Source organism: Epargyreus clarus, unplaced genomic scaffold, assembly GCF_041222505.1.
Source record: "Epargyreus clarus isolate Ecla_fem2 unplaced genomic scaffold, WU_Ecla_fem_2.2 ptg000035l, whole genome shotgun sequence".
Taxonomy (NCBI): Eukaryota; Metazoa; Arthropoda; class Insecta; order Lepidoptera; family Hesperiidae; genus Epargyreus; species Epargyreus clarus.
The window spans coordinates 4,053,994-4,079,790 of record NW_027332240.1 but is presented as its reverse complement, the minus strand read 5'-3'; the positions used below and the strand labels follow the sequence as shown (position 1 = coordinate 4,079,790).

Here is a 25,797-nt window from a genome sequence, read left to right as displayed (position 1 = left end):
AAAAGGAATATGACTCGTTTAGTGGTAAACAAATCGTTGCATTATGTCCTCGAATTGTCAGAACGTTGTAATCTCGCTCAGTAGTCGTTGGAAGACTAAAAATGGTTGTATAGATGCCAAAAGACGATTTTCGTGCGCCTTGACCTAGCAAGGGACATTGGCATTCACAGTGCGGCACTGCGCAGTCCCAGATATTCCTAAAACCGCCATCCGTGTAGTGATATCCGGAAGAAATAAAAATATAGTGTCTAGACAACTTTTTTCGTAGTGGAAAGTGTCTCAGTGTAAACTGTTAAATCGTTGGAATGTGACAAAAAATCCCGCTAGTTTTATGTGACCTTCGGTGCCGCGGTTTCGGTCTAAAAATACTATAATTTTAGGTGTCAGCTGATATTATATTAGCAATATAGCTCAATGCCTTGCTAATGCTTCAACCTGTCAAATTCAAGAACATTACAAAAATAATTTCGAGAAATAATGTAATGTGCTTGTTGCAGTCTTCCAGAATGTGATTAGAAAGTGATATTTATCAATGAGAATATACACATACATATGTTAAACATAAGATGAATACATAATATTAGATTAGTGTATAAAATTAATTATGAAAATATGAAATAACTGTTAAACAAAAAAAAATGTACTAATGGAAAATATTTTTACAAAACTAATGAATAAGTAACAGAAACAAAGAAGGAGCAGATGAAATAATATGCAACAATAAAAAAAAACATAAAATATATTTCATTGAAAGGATGAAAGGAAAATCCAAATCCAAAAATGCAATACAAAAGCTTTAAAAAAATGTGCAATAATATTAAAATATACAATAAATAAAAAAAAAACCTAGAAGATATTATTTACAAAAATATGAAATAAAAACTAAAATAAATCTAAAAATGCAATATACTGCAAGCTTTAAAGAAATGTGCAATAATATTTAAATATATACTAAATAAATAAAAAACGTAGAAGATACTATTTACATATATAATATATAAAAATGTATATCTATAAATAAAAATAAAAAAACTAGTAAAATATAAGAAAACCTGCAAGATACAATTTAGACATAAAACAAAAAAATGTATATCTAAAACGAAGGATAATAAAAAAATGGTCATAAAGTATACAATTTCCAAAATGGTTCTAGTGCATTCCGTACGTATCATGGCGTCGTTCGCGGCGCAGGCTGCGTTGCGATCTCGCTGGAGTTCGTTGATAGAGTCTACGAGTGTGGACGTCCCGGGAGAAGTCACTGACGGTGTCCGCTCCGTCGTTGGCTGGCTGAAACAGGCAGGACGCTTGTAGTTCTAACTGGGCTTAATGTTCCACTCATATTTGACTGTTAATCCACAGTCATTTTGCTTAAAAAGTGGTATAATTATAGGGATAAAAGCCTTAACAAAGCATAGTTGATAAAACATATATATTGGTAAATTGTGTAGCATATTCCTAGGGAAAAAGACATTAAACATTGTAGTTATAAGGCGAAAAATTGTGGTAGTAATGCCATTCTAAAAGTAATGGTGTGGGGAGCTTTCTTAAGCAAACTAAATAAGCAATTATTATAAAAACTAAATCCCAACTACCAAAAATTATAGTCTACTGTTACCTGCCACAATTTAGACAAAATCAACAATACCCCATATTTTAGAGTTGTTTAGGCTAGATCACAGATTAATACAGTAAGCTAGATGACATGCCAAAGAGAATGAAAAATATTATCCTTCTCAATCGGTAAAAAGAAGCAGGTTTTTTTTAAAATATAATTATCTATATAGATAGGACAATTATTAGCGTATATAATTTTCTACATAACATTTTATCACTCACTTGTTCATTGCAGGTTAAGGTAAAATATAAATAATAAAATAGTCATAAATTTGACATATTCCAGAATTAATAATTTAGTAAATTATTCAAATGAGTGAAATTTTAAGCCCAGTTAATGTAGTGTAGTAGTGAATATCATAGTATACATATAAAATACACTATTTATATAATTGGTTCATTTTTAGTTTACATTAATATTTATTATTATTAATTATGTAGAACTTTATTGAAAAATATTTATTGTAACTGTTTTCATGCAATTTATTTAAACACACATATTATTTTATGAAACATTACATATCCAAAGATACCTAGAATAATATATTATGTAGTTATTACATAAAAACAAAGTTTCGACTGTGTACTAGCAATAGACGGTACACGAGGAGGAAAGTTTCATCCACCAATTAATTGGTAAATAGTTCATCTGAAATGTATGGCAAGTCTCAATCAATCGGAAATGGTGTCAATTATATATTTTTTTTTTTATAATATAGGAGTAGCAGACGAGCATGCAGTCCACCTGATGGTAAGTGGCTACTGCCGCCCATGGACATCTGTAATCAACCCCAGATAGGATTAGATATACCTACCTGAGGTCGGCCACAGATGCGCTGCTACCCCTGAGGACTAAGCTGGAATGCCTCGTAAAAGTATGTCTCCCTTACTACACCCTTCAAAACGGAACACAGCAGCGCTTAACACTGATGTTATTAGGCAGAAATAGGTGTGGCGGTGGTGCCGCCGGAGTCGAACCACAAAGGGTTCTACTACCTTAATATAAAGAGGGTTAAATATTATTCTATGAAAAATGCACACTATAACCACTTTATAATATTAATATATTTAATGTCTTCGCAGAAATGCATTTTTCTCTATATTTTTTTACATTTCGAAATTAAAAAGCTCAACATGAATATTTGAATGATGAAGGCTTAAAGTTTATTATATTCCAAAATAAATCATACTTATATTCAACAGATAAGTTTCACTCTAAGAGAACTTAGAACTCTATAAATTGTCTAATAATTCTACTGATGCAATTCATAGCAAGCTTGCAACTTAGACTAAAAATCTATTTCAGTCAAGGTTAGATGCAGTTAGGAACATACTGCAGTGACCATGATCATGGAAACCTGCATTATTTTACTTGCCATAACTTGATTTAAATTATTGCATATTTTGATTACTCATAATGTTTAACATCAAAACAAATTGGTTTAAGGCTGTTTTTATTACTACAATATATATTTTAAGTCACACTGCTGGACATGTTTCGCCTCATAACTGGAAGAGGTCTGAAACATACTCTATGCTTCTGTAATTCAAATAGGTGGTGACATGGGTATGTGGGCAATGCAAATGTTTCCAAATTTCCAACAGCCCATTAGGCCTTCAACAAGGTTTAAAAACTAATTTTCAAAGATAACCGGCTAAAGCCTTTGTAGCATAGAAACGTGCATTTTACCCACTAGCGGTCACCCATCCATTTTCTGACCGCACTCGGCGTTGCGTAACTTCGCAGATAGTAGTCATTTTTACTATGAAAAGATTTATATTTATTTATCGTATCGTATTGTATCTAAACATTACATATAGCTTCTAACATGTATAATTTAATAAGAAAACATTCGACTCGTGAGGACAGGTGTATAATCAGACAAACAGATTGTTCTATATTTAATTATTTATATATCGACAGCTGTAACTAAGTGATGCGTATCGCATTTGTATGTATCCGAATGAGACTATATTTTACGAGTGTACAACTTTATCGATTTTTATGTGTAGGTAGGTATTTCTTCATATACAGGGTTACTGATAATTCGATACATTCCCTTGGAGGGGTAAAAGTAGAGCTCATTTGCAATAGGTTTTGTCATTAAGTACCCTAGCCGATAGTGATTTGTTTTTGAGATATTCAAGTTTTTGTGTTTTTATTTCTAAGTACCGATTTCAGCCAAAAAATAAAATGCTCCTAAGTGAATGTCCTATTTTGATCCTATTTTTGTGCATAATCTTATACTTAACATCGCAACACTTCCTTAAAATGACAATACGTTGTAGTAGTACCCTTAAACTTTACGTTATGGAGGTCAATTTGCTAGAGTTCAATAAAAAAAACCCTTTTTATTTCCACTTCAGAGTGAATTTGCATATAAAGGATGTATGGAATGTGTCGTACAAATTATTAAAATAATAGCCCTATTTCACTAGCTATCCAAAATGGCATTAAACTTTTATCTACATTGACAATCACAACAATAACACAGTTTAAAGTGTTAACTAAGATAATGTGCTTTACCTGTGGCGAACAGTAAGATTCTAGTGCAGTATGCGAATCCGAAAATTACTGATGTTCTGAGTAGTTGTTTCTAGCTAATAACTTTTTTATTTAAAAAAATACCGTAATATTTCGTAGCACTTTGGATAGCTAGTGAAATAGGGCTATTATTTTAATCATTTGTACAATACATTCCATACATCTTTTTTATCCAAATTCACTCTGAAGTGGAAATAATAAGGGTGTTTTTATTGAACTCTAGCAAATTGACCTCCATAACGTAAAGTTTAAGGGTACTACTACAGCGTATTGTCATTTTAAGGAAGTGTTGCGATGTTAGGTATAAGATTATGCACAAAAATAGGATCAAAATAGGACATTCACTTAGGAGCATTTTATTTTTTGCCTGAAATCGGTACTTAGAAATAAAAACACGAAAACTTGAATATCTCAAAAACAAATCACTATCGGCTAGGGTACTTAATGACAAAACCTATTGCAAATGAGCTCTACTTTTACCCCTCCAAGGGAATGTATCGAATTATCAGTAACCCTGTATATGGCCTGTTTAAAATGTAGTAATGTTAGTATATGCCATCATGGCAGCCCTAGAAGTATATAAATGTATTGTGAAAAGTTGAAAAATAGCGGTTTGTTGTATGGCGACGCCATTTATTTATTTCCTTATGGCTCCATATGATCAGTGTCCTCAAAATGGCTACCGACCGCTAGTTTAGAGTAACGAAAATTGGATTAGTGGGCAACTTTCTATTCGAGAAATACAATCAAGTAACACTTTCGATAAAACGTTAGTTTGCACGCTTGGGAGCGTTCAGCGTTTGCTATGCATTTGTGTGGCAGATTTCGCATGAAGGCTGTATGTTTGGTCACTGCATCGACTACAAAGAATTTCGTGTAGTAATTAGAGAAAATATAAATAGAAGCAAATAATTGAAGGTGGTAGAACCCTTTGTGGTTCGACTCCAGCGGCACCACCGCCACACCTATTTCTGCCTCATAATAGCAGTGTTAGGCGCTGCTGTGTTCCGGTTTGAAGGGTGTGGTAAGGGAGACATACTTTTCCGAGGCGTTCCAGCTTAGTCCTCAGGGGTAGCGGCGCATCTGCGGCCGACTTCAGGTAGGAATATCTAATCCTATCTGGGGTTGATTACAGGTGTCCTTGGGCGGCAGTAGCCACTTACCATCAGGTGGACTGCATCAAGCATGCAGTCCACCTGATGGTATGTGGCTACTCCTATATTATAAAAAAAATGATTAGAACAGAAAAAAAGTCATATTACGCAGTCTTCATCAAAAAAAGGTTGTCCTATTTCGCCGATGTCCATAATTACCTTTAAAAATATGATATTTAATACTGCGCGGGTTTCTCAACTTTGTGGGCTTCTTCTAGTCCTGCTGCCGACCACCAATGGCCATGGACCATGAGTTCAAAAACCATTTTAAAGTTCTAAGTATTATTGTATGCTATGTGTTTCATACTTTTAATGGCTAAACCTCGTGTACCAACTCGCACATAGCCAGCGCTGAGGACTATGGCCTAAATCTTTCACTCTAAGAGACCCGTGCCCAGCAATGGGACAATGTGACGACGATAATGGCAATTTGTACTGCACAGTTTATGTATCATTTGTTATCAAACGATTAATTTACTTTCCGGTCTAGGAGTCATGGACACACAATGATAAAACTTCCTAATTTAGAACTGACCTAAATTAACCATTTTTTATTTATTTATTGTATCACTAACACAAAGTTATGTTAACACTATACAAAAGTGCAAACATAATTACTCTTAATTTAGGTCTAATTAATTTTAACCAATTTTGTTCTTCTACGGTTCGAAATTTGAGAATGATTGCGTAGATTTATTAAACTCGAATGTTGGCAAAATGGGTTAAGATTGATTATCAAATTACAACAGAAATGCTTACATCTTCGAGACTGCTCAACCGGGAATTGAACCCGCATTTGTATTCCTTTTTTACGTACATTTCCTTTAATTTTTTTGTCGAAAACCCATTAGTGACCCAGTGCTGGGGACATCCGAGGTTCACATCCACACTGGGATTCGAACCTCGGACCTCTCGATCGAGAGGCCAATTTTCAACCACTAGGCTTTCACTGCGGTATTATTTTAAAATATTACATTTTCATATTTAGAAAACCCGAGTGAATATATCTTAATAAGCTGTTCTACCGCTCAAAAACCCTCCAATCATGCCATACACATCCTTTGACACATTTTATATATCGTCGGTTGTTTGCAAAATCCGATCCCAGTGTGCCAAATTGCTTTGGCATTGCCTTTATTCAGCGTGAGAATGAATATCAAATTGAGTTGACCTTCCCACACCCCAGTGGCAATCAGAAGGTTTGTTGTCAATCAAATTTATTCCATTTGTATCCTTTTGGCAGTGATTCTCAACTGGTGTTTCGAATAGAATATGGTTTTCAAATATGTTTATTTTTTTTTGTTTTTATGTTGTCGGAAATTGTTATAATCATGAGCTGGCCAAGTGCGAATTGAAAGAAAGAAAGAAAACATTTATTTCGGTAAACATCCTGTTACATTAATTGGTAGACTTCACATAGCATTAAAAACTTTAAGATTTCTCTGGTATGCAGGTTCTTCACGATGTTTTCTTTCACCTTTTAAGCAAGTGATAATTAATTTCTATATTTCTAACACGCACATAACTTTGAAAAATCAGAGGTCTGGAATTTGAACCTCGGCTCACTCGATCAGGGGGCCTAATTTCTTAACCACTAGGCTATCACTGCTTTTTAAATTAATAACAGATTATACTAACCATTAACTGGTATTTTCTAGATACCGCACAGGCCTCTAAAAAAAATTCATTGAATTTTCTCTAAATGTTTCTAAAGCTATTTTGTTATCACTAAATAAAGGTAATCAAGAAATCCATTCTGGCTCTAAACCACTTCATTCTATTACAAGTTTTATAGTACTGTATCAATTTAAAACTAGTCGCGCTAATTACGCTAGACAATTAACTTTCGTGCTGAAAGAAAATCCGATCGGTAACTGTTTGATACCGATATGTCATATCGTAACTAACACTATATATAATTATACTTCGCTGCTCAATTCTCGCGATTAATATTAACATATGTAGTACTGTTTCAGTTCTACGGCCATTTACACGATGAGTTTAAAAAAATAACGATAATATTAATCTGAAAACAGATAAAAAAACACTAATAAATAGGTTTTACTTTGATATACATCACATTTCTTCCTTAGTGACAGGTTGACATATATAGCTTCATATTCTGTTTTCGTGTCGCGGCCTCAACACGCAAAAAAGTAATAGTGCTTTAAACGTGGGGAAGAAACACGGAAGATACCTAGATACTGATGGATATGCATTGAGAAAGATTCGCAAGCTGACAAAAAATAGTAATTATAACTGATACACACTTGGTAAGTGTTCAAGAGTTTTGAGGAATGGAAGGAATGTTGAAGTCTTATCTTTCAAAATGATGCGAACAATACATTGGGATTGTTACCTTCACGAAATACGAATTCTTACTTTTCCTGTATCGACTATTTATGGTGCGAGCAGTACATATGGGGACTGCTACCTCCATGGTAAAACCTTAATGGTTTATTGGTCGTATACAGTAATGTGATGCGAATGATATAATAGGATCATTGCCTTCACAAATCCGTACTAGGATTACTGAAATCGAATAAAATGTTAAAATAATCGGAAAAAATGCTGCATCCTGCACCTGTCCGGTACCTGGTACTAATGACAGTCAATGTTCAACTGTAGAGGAATATCCTCTTGATTATGGCACATTGCTCTTATTAAACAAGTCACCTACTGAACATTGGAACCTGTAATTGGAAAAGGGCTTCATAGTGTCATACCTAACAAACTCATAAAGCGTACTTTATGCCATGCAGTTTTTTTGATGTCAGATAAATCTGACACTAGTTAACATTAAGGAAGTACATATAACGCCTCTAGGCTAATATGTGATTCCCATTATATCGATACAAAAATGCGGGGCGTTTTTTTTCTTACTTCCACTTTAAATAATAAATTTAAACGAGACCAAAAGGCATTCTTTCCTATTTGGTGAAGCCTTATCCTGTCTTAGAAGTAACTAAGGTAGAAAAATAGCACCGGAGGTTCATCTGGCGGCGGAGACGACATCACCATCGCATCGACAGGACTTTCACGCAAAGAGACTGCAATAGGTTTCAATCTCAGCTATGTCCCTTACGGGACGCAAAAAAGGATTTTTTTGCCTTAGCCCCGCACTAGGTGCAGGGGAACCATGCCATGAACAGGCATGAACAAATATACAAATACCTAGATCCAAAACGTCAATTTGAGTTCATCCTTTGGATATGTGCTTGGCCAGGAACGGAACCTGGGACCTTCTGCGCATCAGACTGGTAACCATTTTGCCAATCGGGTCGTTATGATCCATCTTAGATAAAATCACAATAAATAATTTATTAGATAAAGACGCGATGTCTCCATGTCGCCGAGTAGATGCTGACTTTGAAGTTGTATTACATTTTTAATTAATCATAAACCTAATGACGACCTTAGGTTTATTTTAAGTTTGAAAACACTCAACTAATTTATTTAATGCATTACATTTCAAAAGATAAACATACCTGTGAACATATTAAAACCTAACAATAAGTCTTTATTGTTATAAATACGAATAATAATCCATACTTATTATTTTAATAATATTCTGTAGAATGTAAAAGACGCATTTCCATTTATTCGGAAAAATATTTGAAGTTACTCGAGATATATGTAATGAATTTTAATTTACATTTGGCTAAAATGTAGAGCCACTGGTATTTACTAAACTGATCTAATCTGTTATTGAATATAAAACAAACGTAATAAATACTATTCAATACAAAGTAATTTCGGTTTAATTATCACTTAAATAGCAAAAGTTATTTGAATCCGCATATGAACATTATATATTATATATATATTATATTTTACATAAGTCTACTTACAGGAGAGCATAATTGAAGTCAAGACGCATATTGGAAAAAAGTTGGTCTCTGTTAGATTTATAAGAATTTCAATATGGGTTTGTAATGCTGTAGTATATGGATGGGATACATTCGGAAGATTTTAAAATGTTGGTTACTGGAATTATAAACATATTTTTTTTAAATTATGTAACGAAAATCTTGAGTATGATATGGGTGGTATAATAAATATACATAATATAATCTGCATAATATATTCTTCTGTTAGTTGCGTTCGCAATACAATGTATGCAATACTGATATTTTCAGATGCTTCCAAAACTGGATAGGATAATGACCTATAGGTAATGGTAAAAGAGGTTATGGTTTCTTTGGAACAATGAAGAGTGTTGCTATTACATAAATGTTTTAGAGTTATTAATAACATTATTTACCTTTAATATTTTGGATAAAACATTCCTAATTGTCTTTTTTATTGATAATTAATTAATAACTTAACAGCTATCTCATACATTTATTACATGGGTAATTTACAATTTCCCCATTTTCTGTTGCCTTAAAAGTCAAGTATGTCTTTGTTTCCTACATATAATCTAATGATAATTTATTGCAGATTTTGAATTCCGAAAACACAATATCGATTCGGAATGGGAGTAAGCGACTTACGTTTTTTTTTCTAGCATTCTAGTAAATCTATATATAATACTTTACACATGACTGAACTAGTTTTTTAATTACAATTTTTGTAGTTCCACAAATAGATTTGTTTGCAATTACTTAGACGTAGTAGACGCTAAGTGTGACAAATATATGTCATGGAGACCTGATTGATCCATACGCGTATTACATTGATGCTTTCATAGCAATTCGATCGAATTTTATTATTTCTATGCATTTTCATATTCGATATTATTTTACAAAATGTTGAACAAAATTATAACGGATCTAGTAAAGGATAATATATTGTAACTGGAGGTACCAAATTTGCCTACTCGGCCATGGTCCCTTATTGTCGCTCCTAAATCGTAGCATTTATTCGAATTAATGATTTATTATTTTCCATTTACCTATTTCAAACAGCTCCCTCAGAAATCTTATTCTGGTGGCATGCATATTATCCGGGAATAATTAGTAAAAAGAATTGTTGCACCCTCTACAATTGATATAATGTTTTTCAAATCAAATATATATTTTTTTATTCAACATTGGTTCTTTATAAAGCTCCTTCGATGACAATACATCTACCGCCACTTCGCAAGTTGCAAGCGGCGAAATATACTCCATAACACATAACACATAAATGTTATTTACTATGATAAACTTAACCTAATGGTACACGTGTAGCTGGAGATACTTCAGACCACACCGTATTAATACTTTTGTCCCGAATACTCGGGAATAATTCACCTGTTACAACTATATAGCTGCTGTTATTTCACTGTGTAACGCAAAATATAGTTTAATTTCATGCATAAGTTTGAAACATTATAAGTACTAGTTTTTTACAAAACTTTATATTTCACGGAGGTTACTACCATCTCTTAAAACAATATTATTTTAATCATACATTGAAATTTCGTACCACGACCTCGTTAAAGAAAGTTTACTTTTTAAGCATAATATGGCATTTTCAGTTGTCAACAGTACTCAACTATAATGTTTTTAAAAGATGGTGGTAGGCCCCCAGGATGCAAACATGGTAGCCTTAACGGCTGTAAAAATCGTAAGATTTATGAAAGAGGTATCATTATAGATCACGTCCGCCGTACCCAAAAATACACTTTCACTTAGAACAATTTGTACCTCAAGTGACATGGAACAATATTTATTTATGTTAGTCTACCTGATTCCGAACGTAGAATCATGTTTACAACCGCTATTAAAGAAATTAATTTGCTAGCGCTCGTTACCAGACATAGAACGCAAAGATTTATAAAAATCAGTTTTTCCAATAGTATGCCCAGATTATTGCGTAGGTAATTACTAAAATATCAGAATTTAATTAACAACTAATGCAGTTCGCAAATTATAGCGTGATCACTATTTTATTAGTTTTGAAAACTCGGTAAAGGTTTGGGTAAAGGGCATTATTTCAATATGCTTAACTCTAAAACTGCTAGCATCGTCAACTTAATGTTTTTTAGGAAAATAATTGCACATAATTATATATCTGTGTGTTTCAACAACTGTGATAAATAATTAATGACTTTTTATAAATTATCGTCTTGTGTCTTATAGCATACGCCACGCGTCTATTTCAAATCCTAAATATCGGTCTAACTTTTCACGTTATTCGAAAGACGGCTTGATGGAGCTCGGCTTCGTTAATATTTTTCGAAATTAAATAATAGAAGGTTATGAGTACCTTAACAACATTTATTATATGCTCACTCGATTCGTAATAAAGTATTTGGCATATTATGATATGTAATAGTATAACTTAATTGTTAAATAAATCAAACGTTGGCGTTCTTAAATAAAATGAATTAAGTTACATTTAAATAAAGTTATCATTATAATATATTAAATTCTAATGTGATGCCTTGATTAACTTAAGAGTAACCTAAACTAACCTTTAATTATTTTGTACTTCATTGGATAGTTTGGGATCCTAAACCTAAACTGTTTATTTATATCATTATTGAAAAGTTACTTACGATGGATACAAACTAAACCTCAATTGTCTCTAAACATCTACATATGTTAATATTAATCGCGAGAATTGAGCAGCGAAGTATAATTATTGATAAAACGAACTTACCTGTATGTGAAGTTCTATCATAATTATGCGAGCTGCTCAATTCGAAGCGATTAATATGGTCTCCCTCCCAAAACCCCCCCTCGTGGTATGCGTCTAGTTTGTATCCTAAATCTTTAAACAAAATGAAGCTATATATGTCAACCTGTCACTAAGGAAGAAATGTGATGTATATCAAAGTAAAACCTATTTATTAGTGTTTTTTTATCTGTTTTCAGATTAATATTATCGTTATTTTTTTAAACTCATCGTGTAAATGGCCGTAGAACTGAAACAGTACTACATATGTTAATATTAATCGCTTCGAATTGAGCAGCTCGCATAATTATGATAGAACTTCACATACAGGTAAGTTCGTTTTATCAATAATAAATAATAATATACGAGTATCGGTATATTAGACACTCAACCGTTATAACAAAACCAAAGAATTGACAAAAGTTTGTTACTTAATTAGATACTAAGGGGAAAAATTAAAGTTGTTTTCATTAATTTTAAATTCGCTGTCTCTTTTCAACTTTGAAGACACAGTGAGATGAGAAAAAGACGACTGAAATTACTGACTTTGTGTCAAAACGAATGCGTTTATCGGTCATTCACAACTGAAAATATCAACTCGACAGTGATAACAAACTGCGCTTCTCATATCGATATCATACAGTTTACCATCTTTATATATATATATTTCTTATGTGCGTGTGTATGTCACTGAACTCCTAAACGACTGGACTGATTTTGATGAAATTTGTTGTGTGTGTTCAAGGGGACTTGAGAATGGTTTAGATTCACAATTTAGTCCGTGGGAAAAGGTTTTTTAATCAATTTTTAATTCGTAAGTAGTTGTTGATTTTGGAATGTTTCACATTGGATTCGACAGACTTCGCTAACACCGCAGTTTCAAATATTCTATCTATTTTTCAAACCCATAAGTAATAAGGGTTGTTCACCCTTAACATTTTTTTTATTTATATGGCAATACAACGTTTGCCGCGTCAGCTAGTATCGCTATAAAAATCAAATAACGGTAACCGTTAACTGTAACGCAATGGGACATTAATGGGTTAATAATGATACTTACTTCAGTAATTATACACTTAAGTCTGGACTCTGAACTACATAGTTACTGAAAACTCGTATCAAACTTGACAAATTAGATGTTCATTTAAAAACAATTAACCGTGAGAGAAATAACTGTTATTTAAGTGATTTGTTTGGTTAATACTCGTACTTATAATGCTTATAGTTTTTGAAGAAATATTTTTCTCTTGCGTGAATATTAAAGGCTGTATGTCTGTCTACATTAAATTATATTAAATATGAGCTTTTGCCCGCGGCTTCGCTCGCGTTACGAAGTAATATTTTCATCACCTATTTTATCCCCTTAGGGGTAGAATTGATCAAAATCCTTTCTTAGCGGATGTCTACGTCATAACATCTACCTGCTTGCCAAATTTCAGCTCGATCCGTCGAGTGGTTTGGGCTGTGCGTTGATAGATCACTATGTCAGTCAGTCAGTCACCTTTGAGTTATATATATTTAGAAGATTTTAGGAACTTCCTATATATTTTTTTATTTTTTTGGTTTAGTAGTTACCAATATAATCGCTTAAATAGGTCTAACAGACAAAAAAACATATCATATTATTGTTCTGTTTTTATATTTTACACAACCCACGTATTTAGACAATAGTTGCGGTCACTATACCGGGCTGACACACAGTGGTTTCGGATTCGATCCCCGGGCAGGCAGACATGAAACTGATGAGTGGTATTAGTGTAGTGTATTTTTATCTGTCCGTGGCACTTACGACACGGGAAAAATTCTAGTGTGAGACTATGAAAGTAGAATATTTTATTAATTTTTTTGTCATGGACAAACATATTTTTTTCTATTAAATAATTAGTATTTATAGATTTTTATGTGTAATATGCATGTTTGTAGATTATTTTGTAGTATTTATTGAGCTCATTTTTTGCTTAAAGTAGTGTCTTTTGGCCAATCGAATAATTGCTTAATTTTTATTTTACAACTCTTCTCTTATTGATTTTTTATCAACGCTATTTTTATAGTCAGTGAAAAATTATATGAAATTGATGATTGGTCGATTTTAGCTATATCTTTGAATGAATAGTTTTCCAGTACTACGCAGATCAATACTGGTCACAATGACTTATATATAAACTTGCTGACTTATATAATAATGATGAATTTCTCTTTCAGGCATCACTAGAAGTGAGGCAAGTGGGCAGGCGAGCTGTAAGCCAGTTGTCAGGACGAGGGATGGGCGATGAGGTGGTCATCATACACTTCAATGATGTGTATAATATCGAGCAAACCACAAGTAAGTTTTATATTTAAAGAATAGTAAACGAGCATGCAGATCGGATAGTAAGAGTTACTGCATTTCATGGACATTGTGTAAATAGCAATGTGAGGTTTACTGCAAATGCTTTCTATATCTAGTTTTAAAGGTGGTAGAATCCTTTGTGGTTCAATTCACCGCCACATCTATGTCTACTGAATAACAGCAGTGTTAGTCTCTGTTGTGTTCTGGTTTGAAGGGTATGGTAAGGGAGACTTACTTTTCCGAGGCATTCCAACTCAGTTCAGGAGGAGCGTCGCATCTATTGCCGATGCCCATGGGCAGCAGTTGCTACTTAACATCAGGTGGACTGTATGCTAGTACGCAGACGCAGAATAATAATCTAAATACGTCATTTAGATCTGTCTCGTTGGGTATGGAACCCGGAACTCCTAACCTGAACCTGAAACTCCAAGCCTGTTAGTCGTCTAAGCTTAATAATGTAAGTTCATTATGCCTGAAATACTATTTTATATAATAAAAGATTCAATTACAACTCCTTTATTTATTTTCTCTGACAATACATTCCATGACATCTTATTTCTGTAAAACATAATATCCTTCTTTCTTTTTATTTAGTTTCCCGCTACATTGCTTCCCACCAGCAATTAAATAGACTCTTATTAACATAAATTAACTAAAAAGTATTGTAATGAAAACATACCCTTACAATAATGTATTAATTATTTTCAGATACAGAGCCAGTGGGTGGTGCATTGAGGTTTAGTACAGCGGTGAAGGCCCTTCAACACTTGAATCCGTTGGTACTCTTCAGCGGCGATGTTTTCTCGCCTAGCATGTGTATGTATAACAATAATAATTATTATTTATTTACGTAACAATATTCTTATATAACAACAACACGTAACGTTACGTAACAATATTATTATATTTAGGAGACTCTTTCATAACCTATAAACAAACTTAAGAATAATTTGTTACAAATATAGTGATATAATTAACTTATTATAATTAATAACAATATTATTAAAAACATTTTAATTAAACAAAATTATACGTAGGTATATGTGTGTGCAAGAATGTAAATTAATGCGTGTGCGTATGTGTTTGTATGTATGCAGAAGTACTTTGCTTTGTATGTATAGTCGGCGTAAAACTGCTAGTCCGCTCTGAATATAGAAATAAATCGCGTCGCCATAGCAAATTGTATGACTACACCCTCGCAACAACTTCAGAGCGGACTAGCAGTTTGACACGGACTATACCTAATTACATCCTACGTAATCGTAAGTGGTAAGGATCAAGAGGACGGGAGTCATGTTATTTGAAAAATGATAGAACCAGTATGATTTGACTTACAATGAACCATTTCTAGTATGAAGTAGTTGTTCCGTTTCGGTGGAAAGGTGTGGATGCTTAAAATTCTATAAAACATGGTTTCAATTTTATTTGTAAGTTGGACCCCTTAGGGGATACATATTCAGTAATCCTTTAACACCTATATTCTATAATGAATTTCAGCAAATTTGAATGCTCCAAGATCGATATTGTGAGCTTGTTAGAATTATGAGTAGATATTATTATATTTTATGTTGTAATCGATAGTTTTTGTGTTTTTACAGTAAGCACATTCACAAAAGGAGAGCAGATGGTGCCAGTGCTAAACGAAATTGGAACACATTGCGCAGTCTTTGGGAATCACGATTTTGGTAAGATATCTTATGTAATAAAGGAGTTTATGTGAATTACATAAATATTTGTAAATATATTCAAAATCTCTCTATTTGTGCCCAAAGAAGCTTTTAAATGCTATAACTTTATGCTATAACTTTTTAGTTACGTTAAATCAATATGTTAAAACTCAGATTATTCTTTTAGATTTCGGCCTCGAAGTCCTCTCAGGATTAGTGGCTCAATGCAACTTCCCGTGGTTGATGTCGAATGTGATAGACAATGAGACAGGACGCCCCTTAGGGGACGGTAAGATCACACACGCGCTCATGTGCAACGGACACAAGATAGGTCTTATAGGGCTTGTGGAGCAGGTATGTGATTTGATAAATTGTTATTCTTTAATAAGATTGATGTAAAAATGAGCATGCATTCCACCTGATAATAAGTAGTCCTTTCCGCCCGTGGACGTCTATAATCAATCCGAGATAAGATTAAATTTCTTCTGAAGTTGGTCATCAACGCATTGCGTTGCTACCTGTGAGAGCTAAGTTGGAATGTCTCGGAAAAGTACGTCTCTCTTACCACACCCTTCAAACCAGAACAAAGCAGCGCTTAACACTATTATAAGTTCTTTTCCTTGTGATTTTTGTCTTAATAGTTTAATTTTGCATTACTATGCACATTTACCTATGTCTTAGTGATTAGTGAAAACTTTACTGATTTATGTATCATTTTTAAGATAGAATAAATGCACTATGTATTCGTTTGTTTCCTAAATAAATAACTAAGGGAGACATAGGTTATACAAAGGGTTCTCTCACTGTTCAACGCTTAGGACGCCCCTCAGGGGATGACAAACTAATTAAAGTCTATTTGATTACAGGAATGGTTGGAAACGTTAGCGACAATAAACCCGGAAGAAGTGACGTTCATAGACTTTTTGCAAGCTGGCAGTAAGCTGGCATCGCAGTTGAAACAAGAGGTAAGCAATGGATTCTACTAGTATTATGAAAGTAGAAATTTATAATTTTTTAGGGGACGCCCTTGGTAGTGAAGGTATGAAAAACTCCCCCGTCCCTTATGCTAAGAGACATTATACAGTAAAACCCGTTTAAGACGATTTCATAGGGACCCAACCAAAAACGCGTCTTAAGCGAGAAAACGTATTAAGCGGGATAAGGAAAATGAAAAATACTAATTCTAATTTAATATACCTAAATACATATTGTAAGGATCTTGATCCGTCGGTTGTAATTTGCTTGTCGCGTTTGGAGGTCAGTAAACAAGCTTGATTCTTTAGTTCAACACCTTTCGGATGAGCGGGACAATGGTCAACGAATAGAATTATGCGTCCAAAGATTTTAACCAGTCGATGAAACGAATGCCGGTCGAGATTGTGCATCATAAGTTACAGGGAGCAATCTTACGTTTTTAAAGCAACGTGGATTTTTAGCCTTACCAATAACTAGCAAACGTAGCTTTTCTATCCCATCAGAATTGGCACAGCCAGAACAGTCAGTCTCTCTATATTTGCTTTACCACCATCAAGCGTTCGTTCGGCCAGTTACAAATTAGGCGTATTAAACGGGATGACGGAGTGTGAGACGGGACGGAGCGGAGCGTATGAAAACATGTCTCAAAATGCAGGGACTGGCGTAAAATGGCGTACTAGGCGAGAAATCGTATTAATCGTGATCGTATTAAGCGAGTTCTACTGTAATTAGTCTAAGTTGTTACGAAATATCCAGACCATCTCCCCTTCGGTCTTGTCATCAAGTAATTCGGCCCCCATGTAATCAATAAATTTGAATATTCACTATTCGAAGTTATGCACTTGCATACTAGCAATAAAGGATTCACCCGCGTTAAAAAGAAAACTGCGGGGCACAACTAGTTCTAAAGCATAAGTAGCCTAAGTTACTCCTTATTGTATCACCTACCTGCCAATAAAAGTCCCGTCAAAATCAGTCCAGCCATTTTAGAGATTAGCCAGAACAAACAGACAGTCAGACAGACAAAAAATGTAAAAAACATATTTTGGTGTATGTAGCATATGTATATTCATATGCATGTAGTAAAGAGCGGTTATTTTAATATTAAAAACAGACAGTCCAATTGTATTTATATGTATAGATTTTTTTTTTGTAGTAAATCTCGTTTAATAACTGAAAAATATTTACAATTATAATTAAACTTACAGAAAAAATAAAAATAATAAATTAAACTATAAATATAAAATAACTTATTTATTTTATATGCACCTATAGTTTAATTTAAATTTCATAGAAGCGTGAAGCCAACAATCCTTTAACCCTCTGATCTTTTATATTTTAGGGTTGTGAATATGTGATAGCTCTAACACACATGCGGACCCCAAATGACATAAAATTGGCCGAGGGTCAAACGGAAATTGACCTGATTTTAGGCGGACATGATCACGTTTATGAGGTTTTGGAGGTGAGTCTTTTATTCTTAAAGTCATAAAAGTACTTTATTCTGTGTGTTTTATGGTATAATTCTTTTCGAGTGTTATTTTTCCAAAAAATCATTAAATTGTCATGAAAAATTGGCTACTAAATATTGCTAGTTTAGCAGAAAAAATATTTTGTAGACACTTTACGATTAAAAAAGATCTTATTTATTAGACACTACACGACACGATATAGTATGTCGTGTCGTGTTTCATTTTGTACCAATGTTTTTTCATATAGTTTTTTTATTAAACGCTAAAGAATTATAACTTCTCGCGTGCCGACAAGAGAAACATCCTTTTTTTGTTTGAAATGTGATCCGAAGGATATCCCTTTACTATGGCTTAAGAATATCTGTTATGCTATTTAAAATCATCAGCCATAGATTAGGAAAGATACTTCGCCGCCTTGAAATTGAATGAAGCCACAAACGGCTTATTAGTAACTTCTTTTTTTAAATTCTTGACAAATAAAAACATTTTTACAGAAACATTACGAATAAATAACTAATACTGCGTAATTTACATAATAAACAAATAGTTTTTTCAAATATTTTAGGGACATTTTAGCACGGAGACGTGGCAAAACTTTTTGACGCAACTATTTCAATTCTCAAAACTGGGTACATTTTCTTGTTAGGAATGAGTAATCTTTACTAATCTATGTCATCAACTTTGTACTTGAAGACGAGATTTTGTTGTAACTCTTAATTTAAATTTTAATAAATAGAGTTTAACGATTCGCAGGTGAACAACAAATACATAGTGAAAAGCGGCACGGACTTCCGTCAGTTCAGCAAGATAGATATATGTTTCGGTGCCGAGGGTCCAACTGTGGAGATAACTGATATGCCAGTGGATAGCACGTACGCTGAAGACCAGGTGTTGAAGGCGAAGGTTGAAAAGTATTCTTGTAAGTATACATTTCGCGTGGAAATTGTCGCTTTATTTGTTTAACAGTTTCTCAAAATTGTATCGTATAATAAATATAATCATAATCAAATAAATTTGCGACAGCCCTATTCCAAAGGCAGCCTACAAATCTTAACTACAGGTCGAATAAATATACCTGAACGGTTTTTAATTTGACTACCTGACTAATACCATCTTTCCCTGGCAGTAATTCCAAAGACCGACCTAATTTCCATTTTAAAGAAGGAAAATTTTCTTCTTTCAATAACACTAAATTAAGTTAAGTAACTTCTTTCAATAACACTAAATTAAGCAAGTTTAATATGAAAAGGATTTTAATGTTTCTATTTTTGTGAGTACCATTAAACCGTAATAGGTGGGATTTTAATCTATTTTTAGAATCAAAGATTGTAAAAATGGGCCCGCGGATATTTCCTTGCGGCCCGCAGACTTTCCTATAACCTAATTTCTCACTTGCCTTATTTAGAATTATAGAGACCATTTATTCTTGACAGCAGTATAACATTATTTTGGTCAAAGAGCAAGACATTCTTTCGTCGAAACATTTTTTTATAATAGTTTGGTATGTTTATACTTCACGACTTTTCAACAATTTCATGGACTTAAATTATGATGGCAAAGCAAGACTGAATATTCCAAAAATATAGAAATAAAAAAGTATGCAAACGTGTCATAAATTATTAATAACTAACAATTATGTGGTCTTTACATGAATCAGTGTGATGTGATTGTAACACTTTAAATACAAAACCTTTTATAATCCAATCTTTGTCCCCAGCTATGATAGAAGGTAAAATGGACGAAGTTCTGGGCAAGTTCTGCGTACCTCTAGAGGGAAGGTTCTCGTGCATCAGGCGGCAGGAGTGCAACCTTGGGAACTGGGTGTGTGATGTACTGCTGGCGGCCACCGGAGCTGACCTGGTCATCCTCAACTCTGGTACCTTTAGATCTGATCAGGTAAACAAGGGTATAGTTTTTGTTTATAATATAGGAGTAGCAGACGAGCATGTAATCCATCTGATGCTAAGTGACCACTGCCGCCCATGGACATCTGTAATCAACCCCAGATATGATTAGACTCCTATCCGCAACTATTTTTGCCTAAAAACAGCAGCGCCAACCACTGCTGTTATTAGGCAGAAATCATTGCGGTGGTAGTGCCGCAATGATTTCTGTATGAAGATGTATATTATTCATAAGGATTAATAACTTAATAAGTTTCACGTCTACTTCAGAACCTCCGAAGAGCCTTTTTGTGCATGAAATCCGTAATTTTCTTGAGTTATTAAATTATAATTTCTAGGAAGAACCTGGTTGTCAAACTGATTAAATATTGATAGATAGACCTGTATACGAATGTATGCCTGCTGTTGATAAATACACACAGGTGCACACGCTACTAGTGTATAATAAAAATGTTGGGGAAACTTCGATAGCGTGATTCAGAAACATATAGCGCCATCTCTTGACCAGTTTCAGAAAGTTACCATAATTTATGAAAACTTTTGCATTTCTAGGTACACGCAGCTGGCGATTTCACCCTCCGGGATTTATCCACGATCATCCCCATGCGAGACCCGTTAGTAGTTGTGGAGGCGTCGGGGTCCGTTGTGCTCCAAGTACTGGAAAATGCTGTGAGCAAGTATCCCAGCTTGGAAGGCCGATTTCCGCAGGTAAGGCTCTGTGCGTGAGAGTGGTTTATTTTTACCACTTGTATTTTTTTATAAATAATTATAATTTTAGAAATAATTGAACAACAAATGCTACTAGATAGTCGTTGTCTAGAACCCCTTGTCGTTCTTAATAATCTAAATAATCCCATAAAGGTAGCAAAGTTCCATCCATATTATTTCTGTGGAATAAATAGAACTTTATATATTTTTGATTTTATATATTTACTAACAGAACTTTGGCCTGGCTATAACTGTGACATTTTTATATAACATATCAACTTACTATACAAGAATAATTCATATTAAAATTGATAAAACATGCAATTTCATCTGTAAATTATAGTACCTTTGGTTTATAACTTACTCGTCTCAGTGATCATTGCTATATTATACATAATGTTGTTAAAATATATTCTTTTAAAACAAATAGTAAAACTAACATCCATTGCCTAATTATATCAAAATATACCCTTACAACAAAACATTCCCTTACAGGTAGCAGGAATTTCCTTCGCATTCGACCCCACGAAGCCACCGGGGCAAAGGGTAGCGGAACACGTGGTGAAAATAGGGGATGAATATTTACATAAGGACCAGAAGTATCGTTTGGCTGTCAAGCAGTACTTGTACAGCGGGAATGATGGGTTTAATATGCTGCCTAAGTGTAAAGTATTGGTAAGTATTGTTTAATGATTAAAGGTAAAAACTTAGAGAGAGTATTAGCTGGAACGACTGACAGAGGATGCATGTGTGTGTATGTACGTATGTATAGTCTGACAACTTATCTGTGTGTGTGACGAATTTCCAAAACAATTAAAGCTATGTTTTATATTGTCTACGATCATTTATCATTTTGCACACGTAAATCGTTTTTAAAATTTTACATTAATTTAATAAGACTTCTTAGTTCTTAAGTAGTTTTACATCCTAATAATACTAAGTATGTAGGAAACACACCCACAGATAAATTTAAAATTGTCAGAGTGAAGTATTAATGTATTCCTGCAGATATTTTTTAAAGATGTTAAATAATAGTTTGCTTAGCACAGTTGTTCCTAGATGGCATGTGATGTAGATTTATGACGTCACAACACGATCGCGGTTTTCGTACCAAATGGCTCTATATTGTATAGGTTTGCTTTACTCGCGGTCAGAGGTATTTATCTATCGCTGGGGGTCGGTAATATATTTTCGGTAAAAAGTACAGGCAGGTTACTACCATCTCTTAACACAATATTATTTTAATTATGCTTTTACTTTTTTGGGAGGAAATTTAACTTTTTAAGCAAAATATGACAATTTCAGTGGGTTTTATACAATGGATAAGCGAAAAATTAATAAGGGTTTAAGTTTGTTCAACTGTGTATGACGGAATATTTTACTGTTTTAAGGAGGAAATAAAACTTTCCTAAACTATGATGGTTTTTAAAAGATGGTGGTTTTATAAGATAAGGATTAAGATTAAGATGTCCTTAAACTTGTGGTTAAATCAAACTTAATATTAACTGTGTTTGCAGGTGGAAGAGGACATGTGCCCAGAAGTGGGCATGGCGGTGCAGAACCACTTCGCGGCCATCAATGTTCGTACCGGCAAGTCGCGGCCATCGAAACACCGTCAATCCCTAGTCACTCTCAGTCGGAGGTAAGAAATCAATAACAGTATAAACTTGATTAACAGGGCCAATTGCAATGAAACACTTGAATATGTCTACACAAAGATCTTCAAAACCAACATTGGTCGCGGTCAGTAGTAGGATGGGTTAGTACTTGTGGCCAAATACCATGCGTGGTTGTCTTTCGTGGTTCCAAGGGTTTCTTAGCTTGGTCTCGTTTGCTATGATCGAATAGCACTCACAGCTTAACCAAGGCCTTATTAGTTATCAGAAACATTAATTGAGAACTTTGGAATAATAAATACATAAAACTCATATGTTATCAGATATAATAACAACTTTAAGGTAGAGTCCGCGCCAAACTGCTAGTCCGCTCTGAATATAGAAACGAGTCGCGTCGCAATAGCAAATTGTAGATATTAGCGGGACGAAGACAGCGCGGAGCCCCCGGCATGGCTGCGTTAGTGTGTCCTTACGTTGCTACGGAGTATATGCTTGTAGTTGTGTTCGACCGGATTGGCTCTCTGACTGACACCTGCGCGCATTAACTTCAGAGCGGACTACAAGTTTGGCGCGGCCTATACTTATTTACATCAATCCCCATTTATGCTATTTAGAGTGCGTTCTAGGGCTTAGCCTTTTTTTGGAAGGGATCTAGACCTAGCAGTGGAACATGAAAAAGGTTGTAACTAAACGTTATCATATTTACAGGCACAGTCTGGTGAAGATGTTGGATGGTAGCGAGCTGGACGGTCCTCCTCCACTGCGCAGGGCATCTTCCGCCGCGGTGGAACCCACGTCACACAACACACATCACAGGTATGCTAATGCGAGTATTAAAAAAAATAACAAAAAATACAACCGACTTCTATGTCAGTACAAAGTAAAAATAATACAAATAAATGTTGATTTAGTACATAATTCTGAAGTCTCTAAGTCTTTAACGTCCGTAACGTTCTCTAACTATGAGTTAATATCCACTCAGAGTTGGTTTAGCTTTTTCCAACATTGGGCCAACAGACAGATAAAAGAAAAAACCGTAAAAGTAATTTGAAGTAATTTGAAAAAGTATTTTGAAGTCGAGGAAATAAATATGTTTTGAAAACCCTGGCATATTAATTTTTCAACTATTCGTGAAGATAAACCTAAAAATTATTTATAACATTTATCTATAACATAATTAAATATTATTGGCCGCCTCAGCGTAACGTTTCCATAACGAATAATATATGTTTCCAAGACACACCTAAAAAGTATAACTTTAAATATATTATTTTTATTTTCTCAGATTAACACGCAGAGCGTCTCTAGATGATTTGGAGCAGAACGCGTGCGAGTTGGCTCCTAAAATTGAGAACAGGATAATTGTTCTCGACAAACCAGAGGTATGTTTTATTTTACGTATTTTAATATTGATGGTAGTGATCGACAGAAGTTTTTGTTTCGGTGAAGTTTCGGCCAAAAAACGGGCGAAAATCGATCTAAACTTTTCGGCGCATCCAAAACATATGTATGATCTTTGTTATTGTGTTTTACTATAATCGGAATTTTGCATAGCATACGTTTCTTCTCTTCTTTACCTTCAGTATGCCGACGAATTGCATCTCGCAAGTCAGATTGAATTGAAAAATATAAAATTTATATAGGACACTCGTCTAAATGCTTAATAAGCGTAAAAGTCTAAATTCCAGGAATGGTATATTTTTTTGGAAAGTAAAAAAAAGTTACAAGGTTTCGACCGAAACAAGAACGGAAATTAAATGTTCGGTTCTAATTGAAAAATTATTGTTGTTTCGGTTGGTCACCAATTGAAGGTAGCACTTCGTTTTATATCCGTTGCGGTTCCCACAAAGGATTCTGCCACTTATGTGGTACCTATGTGGTGGTATTTTTTTAAAGGTGGTATAACCCTTTGTGGGCGACGCCGCCGGCACCACTGCCTCACGTATTTCTACCTAATAACAGTGTTAAGCGCTGCTGTGTTCTGGTTTGAAGGGTGTGGTAAGGGAGACTTACTTTTCCGATGTGTTCTAGCTTAGTCCTCAGAGGTAATGGCGCATCTGTGGCCGACCTCAGGTAGGAGTCTAGTCCTATGTGGGGTTGATTTCAGATGTCCATGGGCGGCAGTATCCACTTACCATCAGGTGGACGGCATGCTCGTCTGCCACTCCTATATTTTAAAAATATACGTTTAGATAAAGGTGAAATGCAAAAAAATGTATTCTTTCAGAAACTCCAAGCGCTGTTAGCAGAACGTGCAAGGTGGGAGTCCGACACGGTTATAAAAGAAGTCGACGATGAAGGCTCACCTTAAATGATTACAAACACTGCCAGGTTTCGTTCACAATTTTATTATATTTCACGTGTAATAACTACTGAAGTTTATTTATGATCTGATGATTGACTTACAAGCCAGAATAGAATGGGTTTGAAGCAGTAGAAAAATCAGTTTTTTTAGACTAGTGTATATTTTTTTCCTAGCATTTATTATATTTTATGATTTATGAGTTCCGAATAAATTGACTCGTAGTCTATGTAAAATTGTCAGATACAAACTTAATTTTGCTGTTTCCTTCGTATAATTTGTATGAAATAAGTCACAAATTTAAGTTTGTCAGTAGCTTATAATGGAAGTTACACATGGAAAGGCTTTGTCGATGAGGCTTGATGAACTTCAATAATAGCTGCCCTATTTATACGTTTTTTGAGTCATTTCTTATGTATTCACAATTGTGTGTCACAATGTCAATATGACACAATTTATTTATAATTAGAACATTTCAATAATAACTTTAGCATCTCTTACCATATTCAAAACAGTCTACTCTTTATTAAAGAAGCAAATCTATTATCCAAGAATTTATTAATTTTGTGAACAGATATTATAAGTGGACTAAATTTTACATTTTTACTTGTACTCAATCAAAAATATGATTATTTCTACTGTTTTAAGTTAAAACAAATTAGTTTTTTCAGCATATTTAACTTATACATTGTCAATATGATTTTTAAACCTTATTGTCCTTAAGGTTTTATTCACATACTTTTATAAAAGTTGATTTATAGTAATGGTTGTTTATAAAATCAATGTACTATTATGTACAAATAAATTATTTAACTCAATTTACTGATTATTAGCAGCACCAAAACATGTATAGTCCGCGCCAAACTGCTAGTCCGCTATGAAGTTGTTGCGAACAGGCGTAGTCA

General features: G+C 34.0%; 1 protein-coding gene across 1 annotated transcript; it reads left to right on the top strand.

Annotated features, from left to right (window-relative positions):
- Position 1: 1 nt before the first annotated feature.
- Positions 2 to 25,303, top strand: LOC140756582 (snake venom 5'-nucleotidase). Its single transcript, XM_073092111.1, has 15 exons — positions 2 to 1,296; positions 14,122 to 14,242; positions 14,957 to 15,064; positions 15,847 to 15,933; positions 16,103 to 16,269; positions 16,782 to 16,880; positions 18,233 to 18,355; positions 19,116 to 19,281; positions 20,080 to 20,258; positions 20,819 to 20,974; positions 21,470 to 21,649; positions 22,492 to 22,616; positions 23,299 to 23,406; positions 23,876 to 23,972; positions 24,818 to 25,303. Exons 1-15 carry the CDS (start codon positions 1,117 to 1,119, stop codon positions 24,899 to 24,901), a joined length of 1,980 nt encoding a protein of 659 aa, XP_072948212.1. The 5' UTR covers positions 2 to 1,116; the 3' UTR covers positions 24,902 to 25,303.
- Positions 25,304 to 25,797: the final 494 nt, after the last annotated feature.

What these genes read in the sequence shown, in the direction of transcription:
- LOC140756582 (XM_073092111.1), top strand. Translation starts at nt 1,117, where the DNA reads ATGGTCATAAAGTATACAATTTCCAAAATGGTTCTAGTGCATTCCGTA. An exon ending in GTACCTTTAGATCTGATCAG is followed by an intron (nt 20,259 to 20,818) that starts GTAAACAAGGGT and finishes TTGCATTTCTAG; the next exon opens with GTACACGCAGCTGGCGATTT. An exon ending in CTAGTCACTCTCAGTCGGAG is followed by an intron (nt 22,617 to 23,298) that starts GTAAGAAATCAA and finishes TCATATTTACAG; the next exon opens with GCACAGTCTGGTGAAGATGT.